Source organism: Eubalaena glacialis, chromosome 2 (assembly GCF_028564815.1).
Source record: "Eubalaena glacialis isolate mEubGla1 chromosome 2, mEubGla1.1.hap2.+ XY, whole genome shotgun sequence".
NCBI lineage: Eukaryota > Metazoa > Chordata > Mammalia > Artiodactyla > Balaenidae > Eubalaena > Eubalaena glacialis.
Window position 1 is genome coordinate 120,654,434 of NC_083717.1, and position 13,978 is coordinate 120,668,411.

General features: G+C 48.8%; 1 protein-coding gene and 1 non-coding gene across 4 annotated transcripts in view; one reads left to right on the plus strand and one right to left on the minus strand.

The window, feature by feature from the left end:
* The window catches only part of SLC7A8 (solute carrier family 7 member 8), a 57,523-nt gene that overhangs the window by 12,938 nt on the left and 30,607 nt on the right, over nt 1-13,978 (minus strand). For 2 of the 3 annotated variants that reach the window (XM_061180640.1, XM_061180639.1), the window contains 2 exons: nt 1,886-2,011; nt 251-404 (listed from right to left, as the gene is read on the minus strand). In XM_061180640.1, the coding sequence (XP_061036623.1) occupies nt 251-404; nt 1,886-2,011 (280 nt within the window). Of the gene's footprint in view, nt 1-250; nt 405-1,885; nt 2,012-13,978 lie in introns of those variants that run through there. The other variant, XM_061180641.1, reaches the window with a different exon arrangement.
* Nucleotides 7,090-7,196, plus strand: LOC133085901 (U6 spliceosomal RNA). Its single transcript, XR_009699701.1, has one exon. It is a non-coding gene; the product is annotated as a U6 spliceosomal RNA (small nuclear RNA).

Here is a 13,978-nt window from a genome sequence, read left to right on the forward strand (position 1 = left end):
TATCTCAGCACCATTTCTTTCAGCTTTTCACCTGCTCTGGCATAGTCACTGGATCATTTTTCTCCTGGCAGGGTGGGTGACAAATGGTCTAAGTTCCTGAGAAATGAACTGGTTCTTCAGGATAGACCAGGTCATGGTCAGAAGGGGACTGAGGGGAGAAGTAGGCACTGGACCTGTGGCTCCCTCTTTCCAGTGGCAGGTGCCATGGATTTTGAAGGGGGAGAGGGAGAGCTGGGCTACTGCAACTCACTTGTAGGGATCGACAAGCTCCTCCGTCACGTAATTTAGAAAGTTCCAGCCTCCATAGGCAAAGGAGCCCTGAAGGAAAGCCAGCGCGATGAGGCCGATGTCAGGTTCCTGGAAATTCTCAAATGCGTTCTTTGGCTCCAGCCAGAAGTACTGTCCTGTGGACACAGGGGCAGGAGGCTGCTCAGAGAGACACGTCAGAACTCGGCAGCCCCCGGTCTCCAGTGAAGGCCACCTATTGGAGAAGCTAGGCCAAAAGTAGCAGAGAAGTAGAGGTCTAGGACCCCCCAGGACATGGTAATGATGAGTCCAAATGGCGGCTCAGGTTCAAAGCACAGTTCTGAATGTTCCTTTTTTAAAAGGCGGAGTTCCTTGGAAAGAAAGGCCAGGGGAGGTTACTGGGCAGGGCAGGGTAAATTGGAACTGGCTTGCCAGAATTCAGAGATGCAGGATTGGAGTCACTGGCAATCTCCTGATCACCTTCCCTCATACCTAAGTTGGTACCTTTTCATGGAGAAAGCACCAAGAACAACAAACACTCAAACATAAGCTTCCGTGATGCTATTATTAGCTCAAGCTTGCTCTGCTTTCTTTGTCAATATCCTCCTGTCTCTTCCTAAGGCGTGTGTTTGGTCTCCCCTTTCATGGAATAGATCTCCTGAAGACAGGGATTCTTCAGCGAGGAGCTTTTCAATGGCCTTCCCAGCCCTCAGCACAATATCCTGCACACAGTGGGTCCTCAAGAAAGGCTGCTGATTAAGGTCGTAGTAAGATACTGAGTAGCTGACCACACTTTACATCTTCATCCATAATCGAGGATTTGGACAGGAAATAACGAGATGAGAGTGATCAGGAGAAAGCACTGGGACCAGATTAGGAGGTCCCAATAAAGACTGGGCTGTCTTTATCTTTGAAAAGACAGCCCAGTGATTTCTTTAAGTCTGAGTTCCCAAAAACAATACAACCTGCTAAAGAATTTAATCCAACGGATGAACATAATTAGGCACGTTATACAGCAGAAGCTTAATTATGTTTCCTGGAGTCAAAATCCAGGCACCCCACACCGCCTCCAGAGCTTGTGGGTGGGTGGGAGGTCTCCCTGTTTGTCATCTGACTTTCTCCAGGAGCCAGTGACACTGGGCAGAGTCTAGTGCTGCCAGAGGTCCCATGGAAACCAAATACAGGCTCGGGCTTGGAAAGGGCCAAATCCAATGGGGAATGTTGGCAGGGGCCCCAGGAATGCAGAGCTCTCTCCTGTAGAGATTATGAGTAATTTTGAAACGTATAAAAAGCTGCTCTGTCTCCCATTTTAAGATATGGACAAGATAAAATATAAGATACAAAGAGCTTCCCTGGAGCTGGGACAAAAGGGCAATAGTATTCCAGAAATCTGGAATCTTCACCTATCTGTGCTGGAGCCATGAGATCAGCATGGGAGGACTGAACTCTGCACACCAGGGGGGCGTGCCCAGCTCCCGGCCACCGTGGAGAAAATGGTTTCTCGTCCCCTTTGTCAAGCAAGTGAAGAAGAAAAGTCATTCAAGGAGAGAACTGGGACATCTCAGGGTGTGTACACATCCAAAGATAGTGTGGGGTGTGTGTGTACACACAAGGGGTGGCAAGTTCTGATGACACCCACCTTTGCAGATCTGAACAACTCCCATGACGATGATCAGGCCCAGGGCCAGGAGCTTCCCAGCTGTGAAAACGTCTTGAACCCGGGTGGCCCACCGCACACTGGAGCAGTTGACCCATGTGAGGAGCACTGAAATGACAGACCCCCAAACATACCCTCAGGGCCATAAGGAGGCTACAGGACCCCTCTGCACAGAAGTAGAAACGCTCCTCACTCCTGATGATGAGACTGTAATGGGCGAGCCAAAAATGCTGCAAGCTCAGCCCCAGTGTCCAGAAACTTTGGCCAGGATAGTAGGTTGGGTTACAAATGGGGATTACGTGCCACAAATTAGAGCTTGGTCAGAACATGCCCTTGCCCAGGGCTGGAAGCCAGAAGTGAGCATGGAAGTGTGGGCGCTGGCTTTGGGGAAAAATCAAGCCTCTCATCAGGGCATGAGTGTTGGCTCTGTTTTCAAGATACTGTATGTTCAAGAGGAGCCCTGAGCGGCTGGTAGGATCCTGGATGTCATCTTCCTGAACCTGATTTTAGGGCAACAAGGTTTAAGGGAATCCTTTGTTACTTAGGTTTATCACGTTATAATTTACATTTAGTAAAATTCATTTTTCTAAGTGTACAGTTTGATGAGATTTGACAAATGTATTGTTTAATCACTACCACACCCTCTATATAGAACATTTCCAACACCCCAGAAAGTTCTCTTGTATATTGTACTCCTTTGAGGTCAGTCCCTTTCCCTTACCTCTGGAAACCACCAATTTGCTTTCTGTCCCTTTTCCAGAATGTCACATAAATGGAATCATGCAGTATCTAGCCTTTTGTGTACTTCTGAGATCCATTCATGTTGCTATGTATATTAATAGTTCCTTTTTATTGTCAAGTAGTACTCCATTATATGAACGTATTAGTTTTCTATTCACCAGCTGATAGACATTTGGGTGGCTCCCAGTTTGGGGCTATTATAAATAAAGCTGCTATAAACACTTGCGTAGAAGTCTTTGAGTGGATCATAGAGGTCTTTGAGGGGAGTTTTCATTTCTTTTGAGTAAATACCCAGGAATGGGATCCTGGGTCATATGGTGAACGTGTTTGACTTTATAGGAAATTGCCAGACTGTTTTCCAAAGTGGTTATATCATTTTGCATTCCCACCAGCAATGCACAGTCCTGTTGCTCTGCATCCTTGCCAGCATTTGGTATTGTCAGCTTCAAAAGTCTGACCATTCTAGGGACTTGCTTGGTGGTCCAGTGGGTAAGACTCCACGCTCCCAATGCAGAGGGCCCAGGTTCAACCCCTGGTCGGGGAACTAGATCCCGCATGCATGCTGCAACTAAGAAGCCCACATGCCGCAACTAAGACCCAGTAGAGACAAAATAAAATAAATAAATAAATAAAAGATGTGGTACACATATAAAATGGAATATTAAACAAAAAAAAAGTTTGACCATTCTAAAGGATGTGTAGTGGTATTTCACTGAGGTTTTGGTTTGCATTTCCTTAGAGACTAATGCTGTTGAGCATGTTTTCATGTGCTTATTTGCCACCATCCCTATATCTTCTTTGGTGGCATGGAGGGCTTGGAGTCACAGGGCTCCCACAGAGACGCCAACCACATGGAACCTCCAAGGGCTGGCGGAGAGCTCAGAGGCTGAGCTGTAGGACAGTTTTACTGCCACACTCCTTAAGCAACTTATGGGAGACCAGGGGCTGTGGGAACCCAACTTCCTGGTGGTTATGAAGTACTTGAGAATGTGGGAAAAAAATTAAAATCCTCGGGCTTCCCTGGTGGTGCAGTGGTTAAGAATCCGCCTGCCAATGCAGGGGATGCGGGTTCGAGCCCTGGTCCGGGAAGATCCCACATGCCGCGGAGCAACTAAGCCCGTGCACCACAGCTACTGAGCCTGCGCTCTAGAGTCCGCGAGCCACAACTGCTGGGCCTGTGTGCCACAACTACTGAAGCCCGCGCGCCGGAGCCTGTGTTCTGCAACAAGAGAGGCCACCGCAATGAGAAGCCCGCGCACCGCAACGAAGAGTAGCCCCCGCTCGCCACAACTAGAGAAAGCCCGCGTGCAACAGCGAAGACCCAACGCAGCCAAAAATAAATAAATAAGATAAATAAATTAAAAAAAAAAAATTAAAATCCTCTTGCTTCCCTTTCCTCTGAAACAGTGACCAGGACGCCCCCTAGTCCTCCAAGGGTACAAGCCATACATGTAAAAGCACGAGATTCCCTCTCTTCTCAAGCCTCTAATCAGGCCTCTGACTTCACTTGAACAGCTGATCAAGTTATATCATTACCTTATCCGGAAACTGTGCTTTTACTTTTCAAGTACTTTCCAACCTTACTTGATTCTGAGAACATTTCTGCAGGGTAAGGACCTGACATTATTATCCATCTGTAACCTTCCTCCCTGAGCTGTTTCTACCTGGCAAGCTCCTCAGCTTTCAAGATCCAGCTCAAATGTCACCTGATCCGTGAGTCTTTATTATTTTATTTATTCCTGACAAGGTGCCTGCCAGGTAAGATGTATCAGCTGCGTTTTGTAGGCAAGGAACAAAGTTCGTCTCTCCTTTCTACTCCCAGACCACTTTGTTAATAAGGTTGGCACTTATTTCTTTGTATTACAATTATCTGTTTCTTTTTCTCTGTCACCTTGTAGACTAGGAGGGCGGGACTGTGACTTTTTCATATTTTTTTAATATATATTTTTTATAAGCAGATATTCATTTTTAATTATTATTTATTTATTTATTTATTTTTGGCTGTGTTGGGTCTTCGTTTCTGTGCGAGGGCCTTCTCTAGTTGCGGCAAGCGGGGGCCACTCTTCATCGCGGTGCGCGGGCCTCTCACTATCGCGGCCTCTCTTGTTGCGGAGCACAGGCTCCAGACGCAGGCTCAGTAGTTGTGGCTCACGGGCCTAGTTGCTCTGCGGCATGTGGGATCCTCCCAGACCAGGGCTCGAACCCGTGTCCCCTGCATCGGCAGGCAGATTCTCAACCACTGCACCACCAGGGAAGCCCCTATCTTGCTCAATTCAATAAGGATTTCAGGATCACATGCCTGGTAACAGTTCAACCTAAATCACTCCAAGCAACTGGGCCTGTAATCTCAACTTCTCCCCAGGGCCTCTGGGTACAAGGCCAGGCCCCTGGGACCCAGAAGTTCAAACAGATACAAACAATAATGACTAAAGGATAAAGGAGACTGATCTATGAAAGGAAGATTAGGAAACAACACCCTTGTGGCTCGAGGATAGGTAAGGATTACAAAATAAGGACCCAGATCATGATCTCATCACGCAGAGAAGAAAACCATCCTCACCAAGGGGAGGAGAGGGCAAGGGCGGGGAGGACGAATGTGGTCACCTTCCCGTGTGCTGGCATAGAAAACACAAAGGGACCTTATCCAGGCAGCCAGAAAGACTTCTCCACAGTGTTCCTGGGGGAATCGAGATGTTTGAGGAAGGGACAATTTGTCAAATTAACTTACTGTGGGTGTCTTCTGTCCTGCCTGAGCCTATACACACAAGAGCCCAGCCCTTGACTAATCTTTGACCTTTAGCCTTTTCGGGGATCTTTCAGACATAAAACAGATATCCTGAGACTAGGGTGGAGGAGACCGGCTGCCTGTGACACTAATCTCCTTGGACAACGGCTGCAGGCCCTGTCTGACCCTTTGCCCTGCAGTTGGGTGATCACAGCATGTGACCGAGGGGAAAGAGGGTACTTTCAGTCTCCTGGTACCACAGGATAGCGTCCCTCACAGCAGGCTGAAACCTGAGCCTCCATCCGGAGAGGAAAGGTCAGTGAGTGAAGGCAACACTTGCCAAGCCCCTGCCCTGCTCAGGCGTCCTGCCTCTGTCTGTCTGTACCCAGCGCCCCTTCTGTTGCTGAGGGCTATGTCCCCACCCTCTTCCCAGCCAGATCTTGAGTTCTGCATGCTTGAGATACAGTGACCTCAGGGAAGCCACATGTAGATGGGGATCAGTGGCCACTGCAGCTTGAGATGTGAGGGTTTTCATCCAACCATCCATCCATCCAACCACCATCTATGAAGAGCCTACAAGTGCTAGATACTCTGGTGCAGGGAGTTATAAACAAGACACAAGTCCCTTCCTGTTCTCAGGAAGTTGACACTGTAAGAAGGGAGATGGATGAGCTAAAAGATGATCACAAAGCAATATGGTGACAGTACAGCTCTTCATAGAACCTGGCAGGCATCTGTGAGGAGCCCCTAGCCCAGCCCAGGGAAATCAGAGATGCTTCTTGTAGGTGGGGAAGACCCTAGCAATACAGAGGATTTTATAATTTGGGGCTAGCTGGACAAAATAAACAAGAAGGCATAAGACTCTGGTCCTTGTCCATTGTAATCTGGCCATGGGGGTGGTACAGCCCCATGGAATACCAGCCTTCTGTGTATTTCTTGGGCATTTTCTCCTCTCTTTTTCTTTCTGTTTCCTGGCTTTAAAAAAAAGTGGGTGGGGGGTGGGGGGTGGGTGAAAAGTCTCATCTGCTCATCAAGAAGATGAGACTTCAAGAAGATGATGAAGTCAGGGGTTGGGTACTTAATCTGCCCAGTTTGAAAAGCTTATTGTCAACATAACGGGAGGGAGACAAAAAAAATGAGGCAGGCAGGAGGAGGGGACTCAGAACTCAGAAATCTCGTACACTGCCCAGAGCCCAGGGCCTAGCAACTGCCAAGTAGGAGAGGTGGGCTCAATGCTTCCTGCCCTGGAAAAGCTGCAGAACTGGCAAAGATGCAGAGTCCTTGTCAGAGCCATGACAGTGCAGATCCTGTGGCTGACCTGGAACGTGTCCACCGTGGAGAGGGTGGGTAAGCTCCTGCTCCCTAAGAGAGGGTACCCCTCACCTCAGGTCAGCTCTGATCCTCAGACTCCGATCCCTGGGGAGTCATGAAGCCTCTCCTTCCCTTCTCCCCCTGACAATGACACCAGAACTCATGGGACCTGTGGTAGGCAGAACAATCGCCATCCCAAAGATGTCAACATCCTAATCCTGCAAATGTTACCTTACAAAAGGAATTTCACAAATGTGATTAAGGATCTTCAGGTGGGGAGGTTATCCTGGATTATCTGAGTGGGCCCAATGTCATCACAAGAATCCTTATAACAGGGAGACAGGAAGGTCAGAGTTACAAAGGAAATGTGATGATGGAAAACAGAAGTCAGAAAGAGAGAAAGATTTGAGTGCTCGCTTCAGCAGCGCATATACTAAAATTGGAATGATACAGAGAAGATTAACATGGCCCCTGGGCAAGGATGACATGCAAATTCGTGAAGCATTCCATATGTTTACAGAAAACAAATTTATGGTTACCACAGGGGAAGGGGAGGAAGAGGGATAAATTAGGGGTTTGGGATTAACATATACACACTACTATATATAAAATAAACAATAAGGTCCTACTGTATAGCACAGAGAACTGTATTCAATATCTTTTTTTTAATATCTTGTAATAAACTATAATGGAAAAGAATCAGAAAAAGTATCCATATAACTGAATCACTTTGCTGTACACCAGAAACTAACACAACATTGTAAATTAACTATACTTCAATTAAAAAAGAGAGAGAGACAGAGGGAGAGATTTGAAGATGCTATGCTGCTGGCTTTGAAGATGGAAACAGGGGCCATGAGCCTAAGAATATAGAGGGCCTCTAGAAGCTGGGAAAGACAAGGAAACAAGCAAAGGAGAGCCTCCAGAAGGGACACAGCCTTGTTGACACCTTGAGTTTAGGACTTCTGACCTCCAGAACTGTAAGGTAATAAACCTGTGTAGTTTTTTTTTTTTTTTAAATAAATTTATCTATTTATTTATTTATTTTTGGCTGCATTGGGTCTTCGTTGCTGAGCGTGGGCTTTCTCTAGTTGTGGCAAGCTGGGGCTACTCTTCAATGCGGCGGTGCACGGGCTTCTCATTGTGGTGGCTTCTCTTGTTGCGGAGCACGGGCTCTAGGTGCGCAGGCTTCAGTAGTTGTGGCACGCGGTCTCAGTAGTTGTGGCTCATGGGCTCTAGAGCGCAGGCTCAGTAGTTGTGGCTCACAGGCTTAGTTGTTCCATGGCATGTGGGATCTTCCCGGACCAGGGATCGAACCCGTGTCCCCTGCATTGGCAGGCAGATTCTTAACCACTGTGTCACCGGAGAAGTCCCAATTTGTGTAGTTTTAAGCCATTAAGTTTATGGTAATTTGTTACAGCAGCAATAGGAAACGAATACAGGGCCAGACACCACACAGAAAGAGCAGAAAGCAGGGGGCATACCCTTCAAGAGGAAAGCTTTTTAAAAGCAACCAGGCAGGGACTTCCCTGGTGGCGCAGTGGTTGAGAATCTGCCTGCCAATGCAGGGGACACGGGTTCGATCCCTGGTCCGGGAAGATCCCACATGCCACGGAACAACTAAGCCTGTGAGCCACAACTACTGAGCCTGCGCTCTAGAGCCCGTGTGCCACAACTACTGAGTCCACGTGCTGCAACTACTGAAGCCCGCGCGCCTAGAGCCCGTGCTCCGCAACAAGAGAAGCCACCGAAATGAGAAGTCTGCGCACCACAACAAAGAGTAGCCCCCGCTTGTTGCAACTAGAGAAAGCCCGCGCGCAGCAACGAAGACCCAACGCAGCCCAAAACAAGTAAATAAATAAAATAAATTTATTTAAAAAAAAAAAAAAAAGGCAACCAGGCAGCACACACCGGGACCCCAAAGGAGTGTGTGTCACAGGCCTTGCAGGACACCAAGTGGAGGGAAGGAGTGAGGAGTTCTAGGAGCGGGCAGTGAAAGTGAGGTCACCAATGTGCTGACCTGGTTGGCGAATTTCCACATCACATGCACCACATGACAGCATCCCAGCTCTTCCACACACCCAGATCCTATGGCTAGAGAGTCACTGCCTCCTCTTCCTCCCCTCGGTAACTCAGTACAGTAGTAAACAGGTACGCCCTAGGGTAACTCTAGCTGTGCTTTTCCTCTCAGAAAAATTCAGGGCAAAAGACTCCCCATACCCCTCCTTCATCTAATCCCAGCTTCCCCTCCTGTCTCCTCCATAGTCCATACAACTTCAGGCCCATGTATGCAACCCAGATGCACAGACACCCACAGGCCCAAGAGTTACAAACCTCTCGCGAGGCAGGTGGAGTGCCGCAATGTTCACAGACACGAGTCCTTTATTCTCTGCCCCCAGAGTTTTGTTGGTCTCCTAACTTTACAGACCAGAGGCTACAATCAAAGGCCATAAAAAGATATCACGATGGAAAGCCAAAAGATGAACAAACTCAGGAGTCCAGAGTCTGAGATCATTCCTCCCGGCAGACGGTAAAGAGTGGCCCCACTGTGTGCAATCTTGTCGTGGATGACGCCCAGCGCTCTGCGGCTTCCCCAGGTGGAGTTCACCCCACGGAGTGGCAGAGGTGAGGCACACGAGCTCCAAGGATTACGAGTATTGGAAGGGAAGAATAGGAACAACATCTGGGGGGAAATTTTACCTTAAATTAATACATTAAAGACTATCGGTAAAAGAGGCGATTGAAAATCAATCTCTCTAGTCCATTTTGAAATAGAACATCAGTGAGTCATTAGCATAAATAAATAAATCTTCCTTCAGAAAATTTTAAGGATGGATTAGGGGATTGTGGGGTTGGTCTTAAGTCCCTACAACCTTCACAGAGCCAGGGCTGTGACTTTGTCACTCTTTCCCTCACCTCTACCCAGCAACACCTGGCGGGTGGAGGACCACGTGGGTTTCTGGTGTCTTTTTCAAGTGCACAGCAAGCAAGTAGAGCTCAGAGCAGCTTGTATAAGGAGTGAAGTGGTAACGGTGCAGGTGGGGTTGAGCAAATCGGAGGTATGGAGGCAGAGATGGCTGCCTCGGAGGAACCTGGCAGCCTGGGCGGACTAAGAATCAGACAACTTAGAACTTGAAGAACCCAATGGCCATGATGCCCTTCCCGGCATGGTCACTTACTCTCTGGACAAACCAGTCAAACTCTTTGAACCTCCCTTCCCTCTCTGTAAAATGGAAGTGTGGTCCATTTTAATCCCACGAGGATGCTCTGTATGTAACCTGTGTACTGCTGTATAAAACGTTAAGTGGTTATTTTTATTGTTCATACGCTAAGAAACTAGAACTCAAAAAGAGGCCACGATTGCTCAGGATAATGCTGACGACTGGCAGCAAAGCAGAGTGGATGGGAAAGGGGACGGTTTGGAGGGTCTCGGAGATGCCGTATCACACATCAGGACCTATCTTGCACTGTTGCATTGCTTCTCCCTTCTTGCTTCTTCCTCTATCCCTGACCCTTTGCCTCAGTTTCTCATCTGTTTCAACCTTTTTCTCAGGAGGATACTCATCCACAAATTACCTGCTCTGGGGTTCTTCAACCCAAGCTGTCTCAAAGTGTGGGCACAAAGGTGGATTAGGGGACTATGGGGCTGGTAAGCATAAGGCCGAGGCACTGAACCAGGAGCCCAGATGTTCAAGCTTGTCCCTGTGCCTTGGTCTCCACAAGAAAGTTGCACCACCCATTCTGCAGGACGGAATGTCCTACAGAAAGCAAGGAATGCTGTTGTTGCTGCGCCTGCTCTACCCGTCGGGCCCAGAGAAGAATGAAACTTCCCTATTCTTCTGCAGCCAATAGTGCACACAGCCATTAACAGCACTCTGCTGGCCAGGGTGATCTTGAGGTCCTGTATCCGCCTGGCACACAGTAGGTGCTAACGCTTACTGAATAGAGGATGGATAGATGAACAAATCTAGTCAGAAAATACCAAGTGTGCACAGGAGCCATTGTTCTTCCCTAGGGAGTAAATATCAGGGTTTTTACATCGTGGGACAGCCCCATGAAGCAGGGAGGGCAAGTACCGGTGATGCTAGGCAGAGTTGGGGGCAGGGTACATATCATGGCTTCTTCTCCTTCCCCCGAGAAAGCTCACAAAACACAGGCTATCCCTCAGTGACCACTGGATGACCGTCTTCAGGTCCTCCCTTGCTTCTGGACACAAGACTTTGGCTTCTTGCTGAGTTGGGCTGGCAAAGGGTCATTTTGTGTCTTCATCAGAGGGCCAATGAACACTTTCCCACATGGGTCCCCAAACCAAACTCATTCTTTTTGCCAAGCCAGCTTCTGCTCCATGAACCACACTGGTCTGGTCTGACGGGTGAAAGTCAGGAAGGGGCCATTTGGATAGGGGGCTGGATTTTTATTTATTTATTTTTGGTTGTGTTGGGTCTTTGTTGCTATGCATGGGCTTTCTCTAGTTGCAGCGAGCGGGGGCTACTCTTTGTTGTGGTGTGCGGGCTTCTCATTGTGGTGGCTTCTCTTGTTGCGGAGCATGGGCTCTAGGAGCACGGGCTTCAGTAGTTGTGGCATGCAGGCTCAGTTGTTGTGGCTCGTGGGCTTAGTTGCTCCATGGCATGTGGGATCTTCCCGGACCAGGGCTCAAACCCGTGTCCCCTGCATTGGCAGACGGATTTTTAACCACTGCGCCACCAGGGAAGCCCAGGAGGCTGGATTGATTGTTATAAGAACAGTGCTGATTAGAATGGCCTGCTTGGGGCTCATTTGCAGACAGCTCTTGGTACTGGAGGGAGAGGTCTGCACCCTACTACCCAGAGGCACATTTCCAGCCTCATGGGCAGTCAGAGAGACCCAGAACCTCATCTTATATGTGAGTGAAGACCCCCGCTATTAGTGCCAAAGACAGGACTGCCTCCCTTGGGCCCCCTGCCCCCCCACCCCCACCAATTCCCAGTTGCTTATTCTGCCACTACACCAGCCTTTCTTGTACCATATGCACATCACCCTTCTTTCCCTTCTCCCATTCCCACATCCTCTCTCTCCCTTGCTCCTGTCAGTGGTACCTATGGTCACTGCTGACAGTGCCACTAGGGGCTCTGAGTCTGTCATCTGAAGATGCTGGCCAGATTGCTTTCTGGGCGGCAGGAAGTAAGATGCCAGTGTGAAAAAGGAGAAGACCAGGATGGCTGCCCCTCAGGATCCAGGAGCGTTGTGTTCATCGCCCCCAGGGTTTTGGAAAATTATTTCCCACAAGCAGACTTGCTTTTCTGCCTTGTGTCCCGTCCTCTGGTCCCTTATCAATGTCACCATCAGATTTCCCTCCAACTCCAGGAACTCCATTTGGATTTCTTGGTATTGCTGGCTCATTCCTAGGAGTGAACTGGAGGCAGCTTGGAAAGGCTTGTTTTCCTTTAGCATTTCCAGAACCAGGGCTTTCTTTGTCTTTTCAGATAAGAGAAAACAGGCAGTAAAAATGCCCAGACTTGCCAAAGTCCATAAAGACAGATGGTGAAGAACAGAGGAAAAGAGTGAGCATGAGAGACAACACGGGGGAGGAAGGAAGAGGAGGAACAATACACACCATTACGAGTGAGAGAGAGCGAGCTTGAAAGGAGCATAATAGAGAGAGAAGGCCAGGACAGAAAAAAGAAAGATGGAATGTATTAAAGCAGATAGCTGCTGAAAGGGAAGCTAGTGACGCCACTTGGTAGAAATCAGAACACCCTGTTCCCCTCCAGAGCTTCAAAATAAGCACCTTTCCGGGATGGAGTTCCCCAGCCCTCTGAAGCAGCCATAAATTTCACCTGGGTCATGGGCCAGCCAGAAGCGCTGGTTTATTAGTCTCCCCTTTTGCTGGGGCATGCACTTCTCCGCCTTCTGCCATGCTCTGGCCAGCTCCCCCTGACTCCCTCCCTCTGGACCTGGAGCAAAAGGGGCGAGGTGACGCCCCTCCGACCAGTCCTCAGGGTGGTGCCTGCACCCAGCAGCGCGCGAGCTCGCCGCCTGCCGCGGCGGGTGTGGCAGCACTTGGCTCTGTGATAGGCTGGAGGCGGCTCCTTAGAAGGAACTGGGCACGTGTTTCTAATTGTGGAAACGCTGCTTCCCTTAGCCTGCCTAACCTCATCCGGTTCCAGAGCTAGGAGGTAACCATTGCCGGCTGCCAGAAGGCACTGATAGGCAAAGAAAACACCGGAGCCCTATCTGAGTTCTAAGGCACACAATCCTGAGACTTGGATAAGGTTCCAGTTCTGCCCACACAGGCTAGCCTGAGCTATCTTTCCTCCTCACAGACCTCAGAGAGCCTGGGAGGAAATTGAGGTAGGAGTAGAGACACAGAGCCAGCTCTCTAGAATCCTTCCGGGCTCACCCAGGGCCAAGACATTTTTCATATGGGATCAGGAGCCGAGTTATAAAGTCTCAAGTCTCTGCCTACCCACAACAAAGGCTGGCATTATTGTATGAGTAAATAACTTGACTGGTGAAAGACAAAAACATCAAAACAAAGCAACAACGACAACAAAGTCAAAGCAGCTCTTCCCTATAAACTAAGCCCTGATTCCACCTCCTGTAAGGTGCACAGTGGGGCTTTGAAACAGATCTTACCTACCACACTACAGTAAGTTTTCCCTTCTCCAGCCCTTTTCATCTTGAAGCACTGGCAATGTTTTAGAAATCTAAGAAGCCCCTCTAAGGAGAGATGTGCTGAACCTTTGGAAGGGCCTCTCTCCTCCAAGGACAAACAAGCAGCGGAGGAGGGGTGCACAGATGCTCTGGAGCTTCTGGACATCCTGATTCATACAGCTCGACCTGGACACTTCCAGCTAAGCGCCTGCCCATGCTGCCCCACCCCCTTCCCTTCCCTTCCTGGCTCCTCTTACCCTTCCTTCTTATCCTGATCCCTCCCTGCCAGTTGTTGGACCTGAAGTTTCTGCTGAATCACCATCCAGTACTTAGTTCAGCCAAGAAGCCCGAACACCCAGCTCAGCAATTTCCAAGAGCTGAGTAATTCTTCAGCATTAGCTAAACACGGCTCCTGAGCTGGGGTGGGGGAGAAGAGAAAAACGGAAGACACAGGGAAAGCAGGGGAGACAGGACACAGCATGCTGTGCTACCTGGGGGAGCCCCCTTTAGTTCCTACTCATTACTTTTCCAGCCCAGGCCTAAAAAATTCCAGCTATCTCATGCCCCAATTCTCAGGGCCAAGAACAGTATCGAGCACATCATGGCCCTTGATAAATGTTTGCTGAATGAACAAAGTTCTGTGATTCTCATTTATATAAGGTTTC